Source organism: Xyrauchen texanus, chromosome 32, assembly GCF_025860055.1.
Source record: "Xyrauchen texanus isolate HMW12.3.18 chromosome 32, RBS_HiC_50CHRs, whole genome shotgun sequence".
Taxonomy (NCBI): Eukaryota; Metazoa; Chordata; class Actinopteri; order Cypriniformes; family Catostomidae; genus Xyrauchen; species Xyrauchen texanus.
In genome coordinates, this window is record NC_068307.1 from 10,788,405 (window position 1) to 10,807,759 (window position 19,355).

The 19,355-nt window shown below is 39.2% G+C and overlaps 1 protein-coding gene across 2 annotated transcripts in view; it reads left to right on the forward strand.

The window, feature by feature from the left end:
• Window positions 1-555: 555 nt before the first annotated feature.
• LOC127626143 (ras association domain-containing protein 5-like) overlaps window positions 556-19,355 on the forward strand; it is a 57,708-nt gene continuing 38,908 nt past the window's right edge. The window contains exon 1 of one of the 2 annotated variants that reach the window (XM_052101719.1): window positions 556-1,296. In XM_052101719.1, coding sequence (XP_051957679.1) covers window positions 576-1,296 — 721 coding nt within the window. In that variant the 5' untranslated portion in view covers window positions 556-575. Of the gene's footprint in view, window positions 1,297-10,210; window positions 10,532-19,355 lie in introns of those variants that run through there. The other variant, XM_052101720.1, reaches the window with a different exon arrangement.

The window sequence follows — 19,355 nt, forward strand, 5'->3', positions numbered from 1 at the left end:
CACTGTGTGAAACTTTTTTAAATGAGTTTTGTTCTTATTAAAAATTAACACTATTTATAAAATATATTGTTTTCACGTTATCTATAATAAATATAATATACATATTGATATTATGCATACATTATACATGTACATACATGTTGATATTATGCATACATTAATGCACAAATATTTATAATAAAATGGAATAATCTTTCGAATATTTTACACATTTGAGAATGTGACATGAATGTATCTGATACATGAAATGTAAACGTACTTATGAACTTTTTGCAGTATAATTTCTAACGGTTACTAAGCTTCAATGACAACCAAGTTGATTAATTGCATTATATTTCACCTCCAAATAAAAGTTTCTTGCCCTCTGCTATGCTATGTTTATTAACGCCGCAGTACAGTAAGTCATCACCATTACTTTTTGCTGGGCAGGCTGTGTCTTCTTTAAAGAGCGCGCGTCCGCTTCAGCCAGTGACATTCAAAGCGTTTCGCTGGATGAGTGTGCACGTCACCACACTCTCGCGCTGGCGCTTCAATTTAGTTTGTATTCAACGGGCATACTACTCCAGCCGAACGACATGGCGTCCGTCACTGTAGGACAGCACCCTTCTCAACACCACCTAGAATCGGACCAACAGCTGTTTCACAAACGGAAGACAAGCGACAGAAAGAAATTCACGCGTAAATGGTCTCCGGAGAAGATCATGCGACACAGTGAGGGTGATGTGGAGAGCGCGAGAGCCGCAGTCTCAGCTTCGCTTGTCTTATTAAATCACGAGCAACCTTCAACATCACAGAACCGAGCCTGTGGCGCCGGCTCGCCACGCTGCAGTAGTATGGATGGTGGACGTGACACTGAGATGCCAAAGAATACACAGAGTGGTGACATGATTGGTCACATATTACAGCAAAGCCGCGTGGAGATAGAAAACGCCAACAACAATAACGGAATAACACGCAGGCACAGCACCGCAGGGAGCCGGAGATGCTCGGTGAAGGACACTGTTAAGACCAACACGTCGTCTTCACCACAAGAACGTCGCAATTCCACACACAGCTCCCTGCCGGAGGAACTGGGGGGACTGCAGATTGACCGGTTGACACAAGCGAGATCTGGAGTTGTGAAGATGCGCAGCGAGCCTCTGAGAAGAGAGGCATCATGGTCTATTTTCAGTCAGAGGGACCCGAGGGTAAAGGCAGAGAGGGGAGAGGGCCACAGCTTCACCTCCAGACAGGTGAGCCAGGACTGGTGCGACGCCTGTAACCGCCAGATCAGCAGCGCTGTGCTCAAGTGTCAAAGTAAGTGACAGCTGTCTCTTTGTCATGAATTTATTTAACCATTGTTTTCTTTGTTCATTTGGTGAATGCTTTCAGCACAACTCTCTAAAGATATAAAGGCCCAGCAAACATTTTAATTGACAAAAAAGAGAACCAATCATGTTCAAAACCATGTTAAAGGGATAGTTCACCTAAAAATAAATAGTCTCTCATCATTTCAGCTCTGTTGGTCCTCAAAATGCAAGTGAATGTGTACCAACATTTTGAAGCTTCAAAAGGACATAAAGGCAGCATAAAAGTAATCCATAAGACTCCAGTGGTTAACACGATATCTTGAGAAGTGATGTGAGAAAGAGATCAATATTGAAGTCTTTTTCATTGTCAATATCACGTTCACGTTTACATTCTTCTTTTGTTTTTGGCGATATGCATTCTTTGTGCAGGGAATTTATGGTAAAAACTGACTTAAATATTGATCTGTTTCTCACCCACTCTTATCATATCACTTCTGAATATAGATATAACCACTGGAGTCATATGGATAACTTTTATGATGCCTTTATGTGCATTTTGGAGCTTCAACATTTTGGTACCCATTCAATTGCATTGACTTAGAGATATTCTTCAAAAAATCTTAATTTGTGTTCAGCAGAAGAAAATCACATCTGGAATGCATGAGGGTGAGTAAATGATGAGAGAATTTTCATTTGTGGGTGAACTATTCCTTTAAACTCAATCGACAATCTGGGTTACAGTGAGGCACTCGCAATGGAAGTGAATGGTCCGTAAACATTTAAAAACTAACCATTTCAAAAGTATAGCCAAAAGACAAACAATATGTGTTTTAACGTGATTTTAGTGTATAATAAAATTGCTTGTACCTTTTCTAAGTAAATTATATCCAATTTTACAACTTTGCTGCCTTGACGACATAATGCGATAAGCCCTAAAATCCTAAAACGAAATTTTAAACAACTTTACAGCTCTAATAATATAATTTTTTTTAACATAATAATGCATGCAAGAGCTTTTGTAAAATTAGAAGCTTCACATTTCTGCCTTTTTTAAACCTAACAAATATTGGCCCCATTCCATTGTAAGTGCCTCACCGTAACCTCAAATGTTCTTCTTTTTTTTTTGTTTTTTTTTTTTCAACCACACATGTTGTTGATTGAGCTTAACTTGAATTGAACCAGGAATATTCCTTTAAGCCAAACATTTCCTCAAGACACTCAATTTTTAGCCTGATGCTCTGCATTCTGTTGTATCCAAGCCATAAGTTGCATTTATTGCCACTTTTATATATGATATTGGCATTTGTTTTGAATGCCTCTTGTGTGAACTTCCAGTATATTCAATCAAAATGACGCATGCTGATACTCGCAGAGAGTTGAGGGAGGAGGTTGGTGAGAAAAGGAGGAGTCGGGGAGTCATTGTTTATTTGTTTTTCTATTTCATTGTCATTTTTGCTTATTAGTATGTGAAACAGAAGGGGATCCTCCCCCACTAGGCCAAGAGTATGAAGGGACTCTTAAATGACAGAATTGTGACTGAGGGGTTTTCTCTTCTGTTATACAATTGTGTTGCTTGTAGAAATGAATCATGACCATTTGACATACACAAGTGAGGTATTCTTGCCTGCCATGTAAGTATCTATGTGCAGAGGGGACCCAATTACCAGAATCATTTGCATTTTTCTTATTCATTTAGAGGTATTTGCTCATACTATTTACTGCACACTGGCTCTCTTGGTTGGTTGTCATTTCAATGCATGATTTGCCTCTGCTCTGTCGTTATTTCTGCTCTCCACTCTCCTATCATGACATGCACTGCTGCTAATGAGAATGCATCTCTTCCTTTTCGATTCCAAAGAGCTGACATTTCTATTAAAATATAATCCTATTCAATGGCTCATAAGCAACATTTATTACTAGAGAGCTGGACTTATCTATTGGCCAAACATCAGCTTCAGTCAATAAATCAGTTACTTGCAATCTCGGACATCAGCCGATGATCAGGGCCTATATTTCCAGGTTTAAGACGAGAGTTCATACAGAATGCTGGATAATGTCCTGCCATGATGGTTGTGAGTTTACCGTGATGCACACTGATTACAGACGTTCAGCCTGCGGCTCTACACAGTATGTTTGGTTGTATGTGTTTTCTGTATGTGTGTACATGGTGCATTTGTATAATTGTCTGTGTGTAAAGTGTTGCTGAGTTGGCAGTGTGTCAGCAGTTCTCTTTTGGAAAGGAACTGCATTGAACTGCTTGATAAAGGACAGACAGTGAAATTGCAATGATTTTATAGTGTACCATTTAGAATTGAGCAGGAATGAGGATTAGAGCCAAGAAATGGCACATTTAGTGATGCACTTGTCAGCCCATCCCATTTCAGAGCAGTCTTTTATCCCTGCAAATGGAAAAGAGTACATCTCAGTCTAACTAATACAGCCTATTCCAAAATATACTAACCGACTGCAGTGAAGTCAAATTCGGCCTTGCACTGACAGTCAGTCCTTATGACTTCTTCTCTAAAGCGAGAGAACCAATATTTTTTACATGGCTCATATGAAAGTCTCGTGCCAGTTTTCTTGTGAAATACACACTACAACAACAACTTTTATTCACTTTCACACAAATCATGGGCAAAACAGCAGATAATCAGTTCATAAACAATTTGCATTACACAACCAACTACATTTAAAGGGGTCATGACATGGGTTTTTTTATTGTATTATTATGTTCCCTTAGGTGCAATTATAGTATTAATATATTTTTTTTTTAAGAAAAACTTTTAGAATCTAGTGATTTATGACCTTTTCCCACCCTGTTTCTCATCCTCTGATTCAAACAGTCTGTTTTGGGGGCGTTTTCCATTTAAGACTTCAGTGTTAACGCTCACTGTTATGATTGGCTAACGTCAGTGCCTATGTATCAATTATGGACGCTCCCAGCCAGAACAATATGCAAGTAAACTAAGTAAAAACACTGTGATTATTCATAATGAATGAAATTGCGCTTTAAAAAGTAGTTTAAAGTTTAAAATAGATTACTTACAGTTTGCGTCGTCGTTGTTCCCAGAATAGTCGGCATGGACTTATCTTTGAGCAACAGTTTTCTGGCAAAGCCAGCATCATATTGAGATTTGTTCTCAAAACAGTCATCCTTAAAATGTACAGAACAAACGCTTAGGTTAACACTGCCGTGACTGGGACGTCCGCAAAAAATAAACTGCATCCATTTTTCCCTGACGTCTGGATCTTTCTTATTCAGAGGCTTATTCAGAGGTTTTGTTTGACCACAGCCAGGAACAGCACATCTGTGTGGCATCGTAATTTTCCTGTGCACAAGTAGTCTCTGTCAGAGCTTGCTGTCCATCGACTGAACACTTGTGAGGCGCACGGCGATACGAAATGAGCGTAGTTGTCTTGCTCTTAAAGCGTAGTTATCTTGTGCTGGAGGCGGTCATATGCAAACGCTGGTACGTCACTTCTAACCGTCACGTCACTTCTAACCATGAATCCAGAACGAGCTGTATTTTGAGCTTGATTAAATAAATGATTCGTTTAGAATGGGGAGGACGTCTTAAAATATTAAACTTGCAGGACGTTTTAATGATACAAAGACCTCTTATATGCCAAAAGATCAAGGCAAATTTGGTTTCTCATGTCATGACCCCTTTAACAAGCTTGTTCAAGTGCAGTAGCTCAATTGAGAGCGTTGCACTTGCAAAGTTAAGGATTTGGGCACGAATCCAGAAGAGAATGCGAGTCGACACTAAGACAAAAGCGTCATATAGAAGCACCACAAAATGGCGTAGTTGCCTCATGAATGCCCTTTTTGTCTCATTTGCTTTTATGATGCTATCAGTTAGGTTTACGTTTAATATTTAGGGTAGGAAGGTAGGTTTTGTTTTTTTAAAACTCGATAGAGCATTAAACTTAACCATCGGTTTGGGAGAAAATATGTCTTTAAGCGCCACACAGTGGAAATTTCACCTCAAAACAGCCATTCTGTCAACTGTCACTTTTCTCACTTTAGCTGATAACTGAGGGGGTGGAAAAGGCCGATAACTGGTTAATCTGCCAATAGTTTTTAAATTATATATATATATATATATATATATATATATATATATATACAGGGTTTTTCCTGCATAGAGAATTACTAGGCGGCCTCCATCAAATTTCGTGCTCCCTCCGGCTGTCTACAAAACTCTGGTGGGTGTCTTCGTGGAAAACACTAACAAACGTTAGTGGATTGTCATTTGTAACTACAAATCTCAACAATAATAATATAATAATTCTGTTGTCGAATAGTCGATTGATGTCATTTAACATAACTTGAGATCATATAAAGTTGACACGCAAGATGAGAGGAGCGCCGCCAGACTGGTTTGAACTGACAAAGTCTACGGTAACTCAGAAAACCACTTTGTACAATTGTGAGATGCGGGTTGGTGCCGTTTTGACCATACGAAGGGGACCTACACAATATTAGGCAGGTGGTTTGTGGCTGATTGTTGTGTGTGTATGTCTGTCTGTTTTGTAAAAATTTTTGGACCATCACTGTTGTAATTGACTGCAAAAAGAAAATGTTTCCAGACTGGTGAATAGTGCTGGGGGCTCCTTTATTAGTGGCTCATTTTGTCCACTTGCCATTTTTAGCTACACACAACACTAGCAGGACAGTGATGTCATCAAGTTGACCCAGGTGAAACACAGGTGGAACTTTATTTTCTTTGCAAAACCTTGTGCTCTAGATGCATAAATAAACATACTTTTTTTTTTTTTTTTTTTTTACAGAGAAGTGTTACACCCCTAATATATAGCCTTTCCTGCAGAGCAGCATCACCGAGTGGCACCAGGAATAATGCTAACCCAATTACAGCCATCCATCTTTTGAGGACACAGAGGCTACTGCAGTTAGCCAAGAGAGAAGAGGTAGTTTTTGCAGAAGCTCCATCACGTTTCATAGAGTTCCACTAATTCCATTGAAACCACATGGTTTTTAAGCACTTGTTCCTCTTTCTCCTTAAGCTTTCATTGTAAATGCCAGGGTGGGGTGCTTTTTTTTTTTCTAGGGTAGTTTTGTTGTGGTTTGTCACTGAGGGAGATTCAACCTGGGAGATTCAATTTGGGATGAGAGGGGAATTTCCAAAGGCAGTTTCTGAGATATGCTTCTTTCAGTTCATGGGGGTTTTGTGTGTTTGCAGCATTCCATGAACATGTTCTGATATGCCTTTATCATAAGCATTAGTTTCTAGTTCTCTTTCCTCTGTTGTAGGCTAAACCTTCCCTAGTAGAGATTTTGATGGAGTACTGTGTGGGAATATACCTCTTCATTCTTGGAATAACAAGTATTTGTTTTGTCAGAGTCTGAAAATACCATTGTTGCTAATCTTGGAGCATGCAGGGAAATGGTGTATTTAAGAGATTGTGGGGGTGGAGGCAGGCTAAAGATGGAGCATCTTGACTACTACGGATCACCATTTTAGTATGTGCACAGCCCATAATTACACATTATGAGAGAGAGCCAGTTTGAGAACATCAGTGGTTATGTCTTTCCATAAATGACTCTGCTCCGTCATGTTCAATTTCTTTCCCAAAGGAAAGAAAATCACAAATGAGATCTCAATTGTTTCAATGAGATTAAATCAAAGAAGACCAAATGGAAGTTTTCTGCCTCAGATTTTTCTCCTGTTGAAAATAACCCTAGTAATCTTCAGGTTGATCACACTGTGAATTCGGTTACAGGAGGCCAAAAGTTCTGCTGCTGAAAATGGTGCTTACCGAAATTTGAACTACTGCCCCAGTGGCAGAAGATAGAAGTGTTGTTGACGTGAAATCTCCACAGGATGGTGCCAAAAGCAAGTTGTATTTTTAGAGTTAAATAAAGTTATATAACCAATAGTAATACAAATTTTATTAACCCTACTCCTAACCCTAAACCATACCGTCGGTGTAGTAAAACTTTAATTTTAGAGCAAACATTCACCTTTGAATCTCACAGAAATGTTTGAGAATGCATTTCTTTCTGTTTGTCATTGAAGTGAACAATAAAAGAGCATCTTTGGAGCAATATCATTTTCCTCTGGCCTCTTTCTAGCTTAAAGAACACACACACACACACACACACACACACACACACTTTCAAAGCCTAAAACCTTTCATTAGTCTTTGGTTGCACAAATGCACAGCTAAACTGATTTTGAAAGACATACTGCGTGCTCTACTGTTTTTAGTTCTACCATTACAGAATTCTCTCTTGTAATCTAGTTACTCCTCGCTCTACAGTATATGACTTACTGCTGAGTCACAGCAGATTTAGACAAGGTCACAAGGTTTAGATGAGGTGAATGAGTGAGACGGCAAGTTCTCCTCGAAGCCTTTTCAGATATAAAGCTAAAAAAAGAGCTCCACACTGGGCCTGTCTTAAAGCATCAGTCTTACCAGCTCTGAGTACACGAAGGCAATCTCTCTCTCTACTTCAAATGCACTCCTCCTTCAGTCTGGCTTTATGTGTCTAATCTGGCTCATTTTTGTCAACCTCCCCCACTCAATTCAGCACCCATTTGTCTATAATGGAGGGATGCTGTCTGTCTGCCCTTGTGTTTAATCCATGCTAGTGTAAAATTGTATTTAGCCATATTGCAGATGGATTACATCCCGTGGATGCCAGTCAGACATCGGATTGATTTTTAATTAAAAGTTTCAGACAGTCGGTATTAGTTGGAAGAGTCATCCCCTTGGCTTCAGCAAAGTGAAGGGATGCTGCTTGGAGATGTAGACTAATTTACTATTTAAATCTTGACCTACGGAAGATCTGCATCCACTGCAAAGTCCTAAAAGCCTTTTAGACAGTTAAAATAAGAGGACAACCATTTAAACATTCTGAGATAAGTAAACATTTTGAGCTTTAAAAACCCATTTCCATTTAGCTTTTTTTCAGGTAAGAAAACTGAAAAACCTCCAGAAGAAGTGGTCTACTTTTCTAATCCCCCAGTTTAAAAAAAAAAATAAACCTTCTGGTACTAGCTTGACTCTAAACCTTAGGATAAAAAAACAACACTTTATATCAATGAGTTTATGTAATATCTTTGCTTGTGTTGTACAACATTTTAGAATTTTTTTGGTTAGATATGCATGGTGTTAACCTTGTTGAGGTCAACGGCAAACAGCAAAAGCTTTGTCTATGGGTTGTCAATGCAACATTCACCTTTAATGACAGATGGACTGGGCCTTTTAAATAATCACACTTCCTGTTTTAGTACTGTGACTTCACAGTATTCAGAGGCAGCGTTTTCTTATGAAACCTGAAAACCCTATTTTAAGTGGCCTTAACCAAAGTCTCTCTAGCAAGTCAGTCCACTCTGCACCATCTTTGGGATGCTCCCAGGTAGTAATTTGTAAACAAGTGTCATACAAGTGCAGCTATCTACTTGAATGAGGAAAGACCAAAATCTCCAAAACAATTGGTGAAGACTACAACCAAAGAACATATTTCAAATCATCAGAAAAATCTGACAACATTGGTATCATAAATTGTGCTTTTTTTTTTTTTTTTTTTAAACCTCTGATTATGCTAAAATCTCAATTTCCCCTCAGTAATAGCTAATGCGCATGCACATTCTCGAGTTGATTGATAGCCGATGTCTGCATCTAAAAGATGATTGGCTGTTTTACCTGAAAGGCGGGACTTCCTTTCTAAATCTGTTGACTGTTGGGTGTTCCAATTTCTTCCATTCATTTCAATAGAAGTGGCCCCTCTCTGTTAATAGTCTCTGCCTTAACTAGTAAAATTATCAGTGAGTTTTGCTTCACCAGCCAAGCTTAGCTGGTGAGGCTGGTTGACCAGTATGTTTTTTTTCTGGTAATGCTGGTTATCCAAGGAAGTTTTGCTGTTTAAGCTAGTCCAGTTCACCAGTATGTGTGTGAATCAGATGTTTGGGGCTGTATATATTTCTGCAGAACTGGAGTATTGAGTACAAGCAGAATATTGTATGTGTGACACAACTGTTGGGAGTTATCACAGACTATAATTAGGTTGCCCTTGGCTACTTCTCTCTACCTCTATATCTCTCTTGGACTCACTCCCTCTTCTGGGAGAACTGGGGTGTGAGGACCGCAAGAAATGTCTATTATGTATATTACATCTATTATAATCAAAAGTCAAATGCATTATATGCTCTACCTGGTATTTTTTCAGAGCAGCCATTGCTGGGTTTTGGATAAACAAAGGGTTAGCTTTAGTAACATGGGATTTCATTTTTCTTTAATAAAAAGACAGATCAAAGTTTTGAATCTCTAAATTGGAATATGCGAATGGAGATCTAGATACAAGGAGCACAGGACTTATTCTCCTTATTTATTGATAGAGAGAGGGACTAAGAAAAATTCAGAAAATGCAGAGAGTGGTCTTGAGTGTATTGGTGTTGTTCCCATGGGGCAGCGTGTTAATGATCAGAACTTGATACATCCTTTAGCACAACAGGTTTCTCCAAGCGTGGGATCATATTCTGACACCCAGGAAGTGGCATGACGATGTTGTCAAAGTGTGACAAGGAGAGACGCATAGAGGGAGGGACTGAGAGAGAGTGAGGGATCGATAGAGAGGAAAAGAGAGAGTAGGAGGTAGGAATGCAGTGCGGCTGTACCTTTAACAATTCAATAAAAAGCATGCTGCAGAGAGAGAGCCAGATGAGTGGGTGCAGTCTGATCTGGTATGAGTTCTGCACTGCATGATAAAAAAGGAGCACAGACAGAGAGATAGAAACCAGAGGAGAGAGAGTACCAGTGAGTGAGTAGAGGGGGGGATTGTGTCAGAGAGGGTATTGGGTGAGGGTAGGGGTGCAGGGTGGCAGAAAGGCAGGGAGGGTGGGTGTTCAGTCAGTGCACAACACAAAACCGAGTGCAGCCCTGCGATGGTGGACACACAGGATCGACTGGTGCAGGGATCCCACACCGCAACGCAACGGAGCTGCAGGCACCCAGCCCCAGCGGCAGTGCCCACTGTCCTGGCACCTGGAGTGGGACGCAGTGGTGGAACTGTGGTCATGGCCGCAACCGGCCGCAGATAGCGACGGTCATGCTGCCGGAGATGAGGACAGAAAAGGTGGTGGCCACCGCCTGCTTCGGACAGGTCTCCAAGCGCCTGGGTCGGCTCTTCCGCCGGCTACCCAAGTCCCGCTCCTGGTCCGAGGGCTTCCGCCTGTTGCGGCGCTCCAGCAGCAGTGGGACCCTAAAGCTATCAGGTAACAGGAGAGAGGGAAAAAGGACAAATGAGAAATAAGTGGAGGACAGGATGGGTGATGGCTTGGGAGGATAAAATGGTGTATGGTGTTTGCCTTGGGGGAACTTTATGTACTTTTGGTCTCTGTGACTAGACCTGTCCGGTTAGGCTTCAGTCAAAAACTCTTCAGTGACTTTAAGTCATCTTTCTTAAAGTAGCCCCATTCTGTCCTTGTTGGTGCATCATGTTCCCTCTCTTTCTTTCTCTGTCTCTTTCCCTCTCTAATTCTGTCTCTCATTCTCTCCCTACCTATTGTTTTCCAATTGTGTGTTGAATAGAGTGGGGTGGGCAACATTGATCTGTAACCCAGCCTGTAAAAAGCTCCTGTGGTTCTCGTATGATCCAGTAAACCAGACAGGCAGAGTGGAATATACAGTAATCATCATTGATGGTGTCAGGATAATGCTTAGTTATCATGCTATGGTGCCATAATAAACAATCCAACACATTTATTTAAGTAGTGCTTGACTGTGCAAAACTCACTGACACCATGCTAGCATGTTGTGTTTACTTGCCAGAGCATTGCACTGTGGTTTCTAAGATGTTCATAGTGGTCGCTAGGACATTGCTCGGTAGTTTCTAGGGGGTTGCTAGGTTGTTAACTGGCCTAAGTGAAAAGTTTGAGTTTGAGATAAGTGACCTAAGTTTGAGATTTTAAGTGAAAGCGAACCTTTCCTACTCAATATGACGAGTTACACTTTGAAGTTTAATACTTAACCATAATTATGAGCAATAGTAATATTGAGGCTTGCCTCAGCAAGTACCTCTAATTAAATCTGCCCAATCTTCAGGAAAATAAATTTGTATGTGTGTCATATCATATTCAGATTCCCATCAGAGACTATTTAGCAGAGACGGAGAAATTGAAACGCCCAATGGTCAACGGATGTAAAATGGAAGTCCTGCCTTACAGGTAAAAGAGCAAATATAAATAGATGCAGACATCGCCAGTCAATCAACTCAAGATCATGTATGTACACAATAGCTATACAATAACTGAAATTATTTTGTGTAATCTGAAGTAAAGAAGCACAATTTATGGTTCCAGTTTTGTCAAATTGTACTGCTGTTTTGAAATATGTTCAATGTGCACTGTCATGACTGGAAATAGCTTCCTGGGAGTGTTCCAAAAGATAGCCACCAGTGGACTGACTTGCTAGAGAGACTTTGTCTTAAATTTGATCTCAGTAAGGTTTTAGCAAAAATTAATTTTGAACTGTAGCCAAGGGAGCTGAATTTGAATTTTCCATTGATCTGGGCCGGAATCTCTTTGAGTACAGCAAGGCAAAGGTACAGTAGACCAGTCTATTGAATATAAAGTGATCTGCTTTAGTGCAACTTATCTTCCCTTGAAAGTAAATCAACACATTATTAGGGCTGTCAATCGATTACAATTTTTAATCGAATTAATTACATTGTGTCCTGATTAATTCATCGCATATACAGATATTTGCTGAGAAAGCCATCATATAAAAATAATTCAATATATAATTATTATATATATCAATATATAATTATACATAGTTATCTTTTAAATATTTTAAAATTATATATATAAAATACAAAATATTCAGATAATTACAATGCATTACATTCCTGTAGCAGAAGAGTTAATCATTGATAAGACCATACAAAAATATGGAATACAATGTATTGTTTACTATCATATTCTTGATCATAAGTCAATCATTGGCACACAGTTCACAGCAATCCATTTCACAAGTGAATTTGTCAGTCAGTTCGAGATTTATTATGAGGGCTTGTTTAAGGACCCAGTCAATTTACACCTACGTCAGACATGCTTGTGTAGCGACTCGATCTTTAAACACATCTTGAGATTTTCATCTTCCGATTTGCGCACCATCAAGTGTTTTGAACGCAAGAACATAACGCATGTTTGTGTTGTTCTGCCTACTGAAGCGTTTTCTTCACTGTATAAACTGCGCATTGCTCATACAGCTGAAATTTCACTTACTGCCCTCTGGAGTAAACAGGTGGTACTACAAGCTTGCATTTCTCAGGAATCTTCCTTTATTATGGTCCGGGGGCATGCGATTAATTGCGTAAATGTTTTGTTTACGCATAATTTTTTTGTCAAATAAATTGCACTGAATTAACGTGTTAAATCGACAGCCCTAAAATATTGATATATAGGCCTAAATAATTATGTGTTTTAAAGTGGAGTTCACCCAAAAAATTACATTCTGTCACTGTTAACTCATGTTGTTTCAGACCCATATTACTTTTTTCTTCCCTGGTACTCAAAAAGATACATTAGTCATAACATTGTCCTCAGTCACCATTCACTTTCATTGTATGGACAAAAGATAATGATTGAGACTAACATTCTGCTTAACATCCTTTTGTGTTCCACAGATGTAATAATGAATACTTATTAGAGCTGTAGTTCTATTATATGGCAGTCTGTAGCAACACTTAGAAATAAAATGGTCAATGCAGGATCACAGACTGAGTGCTTTGCTAATGATGCCAATCCAATTTGTACAAAAGCTGGTTGGCAAAGATGAGACTTTTTAGTCCCATATTCGGAAATGCATGTGATGAAGAGTGTATGAGATGACGGCAGCAGTTTTCTCCTTTTCCTCTTCATAACGTAGTTGGCCATCAGCTCGCGCGCACACACACTGACTCACTGCTGTGGATGACACATGCTAAGACAGAGCTCTGTGGCAGGGGGTATGGATTTTACATGTCTCAAAATTCCAAGCTTTTCAGATTTAAAGTTCATAATTGAGGCTTTGAGTTTTTGAATATGATATATATCAAACAAATGCAAATATAAAGGACAATTTTCTTTGAAGGCTTTAAAAAGCTGATTTGTATTCTGTTTTATTAGCAAAAAAACATTTAATTTATTTTCTTTAATCTTTCCTGGTTTGTATATAATTTTTTTGGGTGTAAATGCATTAGATGGGTTTACATTACAGTGAAGAACTGATATAGTCCAGGCTACCACGTGTATGTCCAGGTGACTGCAAAACAGTGTTTATTAAAGTCTCTGCCCACTATTGTGTCGAATCTCATGAAAACATGTCACAATTAACCCCAAAATCAAAAATGAATGAAAAGAGAATTATTATTTTTTATATTTTTTTTAAGATCCATTAAGATTCTTTGCATTGTGATGATATTTTAATGACAATTAGGCTTAAGCTCATTTCCCCCAAAATTCTCATTACCGTAATGCATCTAGAAGATTTACTTTTTATATATATATAATTTAATTACCAATATTGTTGTGATTCTGATATTAGATTTTACATCACTATAGTAATTATGTACTATATTACAGTACTTAAAGGTGCAGTATTTATACACTGAAAATAATATTTATTTTCATTACAGTCATTTTCAGAGGAGTGTCAAAATGCATAAACCCATCTAGCCATTGGTGTCTAGTGGTATACAGTACTACAGGATGCAGTTTTATAGAAGTACAGAAGAATTCTGCCAGCTCTGACAAATATACATGCAATTTTCTTTTTGTGCGAGTGAGCTTGATTTAGAAAGCATGGCTGTGAAATGCTGATAAGACCATAAACAATCCTGTCTGTATTCAGACTTTGACAGCATCTGTTCAGAGTAAATGTTACAAATACTTTAATTTATGTTTGTTGTCACTAATGACCCACCATTCACAATTACTGTGATTTTTAATTCACCATTTACCTCTTCTGCAATCAGGGTCAGCTTGACATTTGTAAGATAGATGTACATTTAAATCCATTTCAGTGGCATGTGTTAAGGTCCGCAGTGATCAGGGCAATGCATGCTTCCAGCTTATTAAATCCATTATATTGGCATCTAAAGAGTTTTGGTCATGCATCACAAGACAAAGCATCCTGATTCGGACCAAGTCGATACTTCACATCTTTTCACCTCAGCAGGCTTTGGTTTTCCTAAGCTAAGCATTAATTGGGTCAGGACTATTTATATTCATTATGTTTTTAAAGGGTAGGTATACTGAGTGCCAGCCATTGTTTTACTGTGGGATAATTCCCCCTGGATGAGAGCTGCTCTATATAATCTTTTATGATAATTGTTTTTATTATTATAAACTAAGGGAATTAGAATGTTTTGGTGACCGAACAATATTTGGACCAAATGGATGTATTAAGTCAGTTCTCCTCATGTACACACAGGTGTCCTAGTAACTGATGGTGTACTTCAGCACATCAACTGTGGACGTTTTACATTCATTTTGACAACCAGAAAGTGTCCAAATACTCATTGTCTTCATTCTGAATCCTTTAAAACATAACAGACTTCTAATAATGAAATGTTTTACTTGAAAAGTGCACTTGTGCTATATTTAAGTTTCCATTCGTTAACATTAGTTAACTCATTAGGTATCATGAACAAACCATTAACAATATATTGTTTACAGTATTTATTAATCTTTGTTAATGTTAAGAAATAGTTGACACCGCAACCAAATTGGCCCGGTTGCTAGGGAGGGTAGAGTCACATGGGGTAACCTCCTCGTGGTCGTGATTATTGGTTCTCACTCTCAATGGGGTGTGTGGTAAGTTTTTGTTTTTGGATTCCTCCCCTTTTCTCCCCAATTTGGTATACCCAATTCCCAATGCGCTCTAGGTTCTCGTTGTGGTGTAGTGACTCACCTCAATCTGGATGGCGGAGGACGAATCTAAGTTTCCTCTGTGTCTGAGACAGTCATTCCACGCATTCTTATCACATTGCTTGTTGAGCACATTACAGCAGAGACGTAGCGCGTGAGGAGGCTTCGCGCTATTCTCCGCGGCATCCACGCACGACTCGCCACGTGCCCCACCGAGATTGAGAACCACATTATAGCGACCACTAGGAGGTTAACCCAACATAACCCACCCTTGCTAGGGCAATTGATTGCTTGGAAGCCTGTCTCTCAGCAACAAATACAAATGTTTATTGTTAGTTCAGAGTGCATTAACCAATGTTAACAAACACAACTTTTGATTTTAAAAATATATTCGTATATGTTGAAATTGAGATTATAAATGCCATAAAAATGTGGTTCATTGTTGGTTCATGTTAACCAATTTTAACAAATGTATCCTTATTGTAAAGTGTTACCTATTTTATGTTTTAAACAAATACAACCTTGTATAATACTTTATGTAACACAATTACATTCAAACACTTTTTGGGGCCCACTATGCAAAACAGTTTAGCTGATTTTGTTGATCTATATAGGCTATATGTCATATAGTTTTTACACACACATGATGGGTGAAGGATGCCTTTATGTCACAATGAAAGAATGTTGCTTCTCACAAAGTTCCAGATGGCAGGGACTTGATGTGTATTAAAATTTATTCCATCTGTCCATGTGCTCTAACTAAAACTTGGAGCATGTTTAATGTATAGGCACTTGTCTCTGTTTTGGATTCATCATTTTTATCCATTGGGCCATAAACTACATGTGTGGTTGTCCATTTAAGTAAGAGAAGAAAAAAATAAACAAGGAAGCAGTGGAGGAAAAGTATACAGTTAGAATGAAACATTCCATATGTTGATATGTATATCAGTCTCTGTATCCAAATGAGTATGGTATGTATGACTTGTAGGATCATGTTGACTTTGTTCCCTTTCAGCAGTTATAGACTCTTGCTAATGCTACACAAGGACCCAGTGAAGTCTCCGTTAGCAAAGTGGAGGCGAGTCTGATGGAAGATTTGAACCCTGGTTTGAATTAAGGATCTGTTCAGATTAAATATGTACTCGCTGAGCACTTTATTAGGAACGCCTGTACATATTCATGTGATTTATCTAATCAGCCTATCGTGTCTCAGCAGTGCAATGTATAAAATCATGCAGATACAGGTCAGGAGATAGAGTTAATGTTCACATCATCGAGGCGCGATTGTTGTTGCCAGACAGGCTGGTTTGGTAACTCGTTAAAAGACTGTTATCAAGGGCAAACTTGAATCTTGACACCAGAAAAGATTCAGAGTAAGGTTATAGGGTCAGGTTCTCTGCCTTGGCTCAGAGAGAAAAACAGCAGAAAATGTTGCTGACAAGGCAAAATCTAAAAACCGAAAGACTGAGAAAGAGGTGGTTGGTGGAGCGTGCAGCTGGGGTGCATGTTTTTTTTTTTTTTTTTTTTAAAGCTGATGTGTGTAATTTTTATTTTTTTTTTTTCATGTTTAAATTCTCATATCCCAGTTAATATGTAGAGACAACTACAAAAAAGCCATAGATTAATTTAATCTAAAAGTATAACTCTGGCAACATAAAAACATACCTCTGTTGTTTAAGCGGCCGGTCCAGCCCAACACAACAACATTTGCTCAAGTTTGGGGTGGTACTATCTGTTTGTACAACCAATGTAAATCAGAGGAGTTTTCAAAACTGTAATTATTTTCACAATTCTAATTAGGATAGTAGCCCAGAACTTACACACTTCTGTGTCTGTGACTGGGCAAAAGTGGGAATTTATGGAGTGTTCATTCTTCAGAGCAAACTTAATCAAATTTATACTTACTGTATGAAAAGGGTGTCTTATACCCTGTAAAATCTAATAACCGTAATGGTGAATTCACACAAATCACAACTATTAACCAGCTGCAAAAAAAAAAAAACAATAGTCAAAAGACTTATCTTTTTAAGACTAAGTTTTTTTTTTAACCAAACAGACATAATTTATTCATTTTCTCTTTCACAACACAAGGTAAACACTCCGACACCACTCGCCTCTGCATCCCACTCCACAGCCATCAGCGTTCCTTGTCTGTGGATCACCTAAAATTTGATTGGCTAAATTGCCATGTACTAACGTTCGATCCACGCATTGGTCCGTCATGCGTTGGAGCCATTGGTGTGGGGGGATCTCACCAGAGGGTGAAGTCCTGCCGCAGCAGGTAGTAGCGGAGGGTGTGGACAGCACACTTTATTGGTAGACTCCTCAATGGTGCAGTCCTTCATCTCCCTCCGAGAGAGAGCTTGAGACTGATGTGCAGTCAACTCCGGCTCGAGCTCCGCCCTCTCTGGGACTATCAGGCCACAAGGACCGCCTCCATCCATGATTTTAGGAGGTTGAGGCGGTATATTTGACGTGCCCTGCCCCTATCCATTTGCTTAACCTCATAATCGGGATCTTCGACTCGCTGTGTGACCTCAAAGGGCCCTAGCCGCTTGAGGTGGGCAGTAATAAAAGCACTTTATCTCCCAGTGCGAGTCATACAGTCGACTTTGACATTTCCTGAGCTTGGAGCAAATTCTCCTGTGTTAGTTGACCCAAAGTCTCTCTAAGATTTGAATTGAACGTATTGAATATTATTTTTGCTGTTTTAAGGTTGCTCTTCCCAAGCTTCCCATTTGACCTCAAGCACACCGCATGGCCGACGCTCCTGCAACAGCTGGAATGGGGAAAACCCTGTTGAGGCTTGTGGGACCTCTCGAACTGCAAATAACAGGGGATCGAGTCATTTATCCCAATTTCTAGCATCCTCGTGTACAAACTTAGTAACTTTTCAGGGATTTATTAAATTGTTCCACCAACCCATCCATTTGTGTGTGGTAAACAGTGTTGCCGATCTGTTTAACAACTAATAATTTGTACAGTTTGCTAGTGTTCGTGACATAAATGTAGTGCCTTGATCAGGATTTCTTTTGGAATCTCCACTGGGAGCCTGTTTATTTTTTCATTCATTCCGAACCCGACTCAAACCCAAAGTCATAATTAAAAAAACTGACCTGGGCCCGGGTTGGGTTGCAGACCTCTAGTTCATCTAGGATGCTTTCGTTCTTCAGGAGAAAAAAGTTTGTCTTTTAAAGCCATTGTATAATTTAAGTTTAAGATTTATTGCAAATGCAATTAGTCTGTGAGCATTTCACACTAAGTAATCAAAGGTTGCCAGTTTTTCCCTGCAATAAAAAAAAAAAAAGAAAGTATTTTATGATTCCAAAATGTGTTTCAGACTGCAAAATCGTGGCCAAAATTGCACAGTGTGCACCATGATTTAGCTCTGAGATGAACTGTTAATACGGAGGTGGAAATATTTTTATGTATGGAAGAAAAGGGGAGATCAGAAATGTCGGAGGGAAGTGGGAGGCAAGAAGGCGTATGAGGGACAAAAAGGCATCAGTGTTCTCGCCTCTACAAACTCCCCCTCACATTCCAGCTATTGCAGGGGAGTTCGGTATAGTGTTCCAGCTAAGTAACCAATCCTTTACTGGTCAGCATATTTAACAACATGAGGAAGTAACCATGTTAATATGGGAAGTGATGTTTTAAAGGGACAGGCCCAGAGATTTAAAGAGCAGAGATGCAAGTATTTGACCTCTTGTACTGAGGAAATTCCACATATGGCCTAAAAAACATTGTGTTTAATGTTAGAAGGACAAGAGTTTGACCTCTGCAATGCTGCTCATTACAAGGGCTTCTGTCACCAGCACTGTTTTATAACAGCGCCAAAGCTTTTCCAGGTTATGTAAACAACATGGGTAATGCTCTATCCATAAATGGTAAATGGTCTGCACTTATATAGTGCCTTTTTAGCGCCTTTTTAACCTTAACGGTATTCAAAGCGCTTTACACTGTGACTCATTCTCCCATTCACACACACATTCATACACCAATGGTGGCAGAGATGCCATTCAAGGCACTAGCTTGCCATTGGGAGCAACTTGGGGTTCAGTGTCTTGAATGTCAGGACACTTCGGCATGTGGAGTCGTATGGGCTAGGATTTGAACCACCAACCCTGCGATTAGTGGCCGACTCGAACTGAGCCACAGCTGCCCATGACCCAAGTGTCTTCAAAAA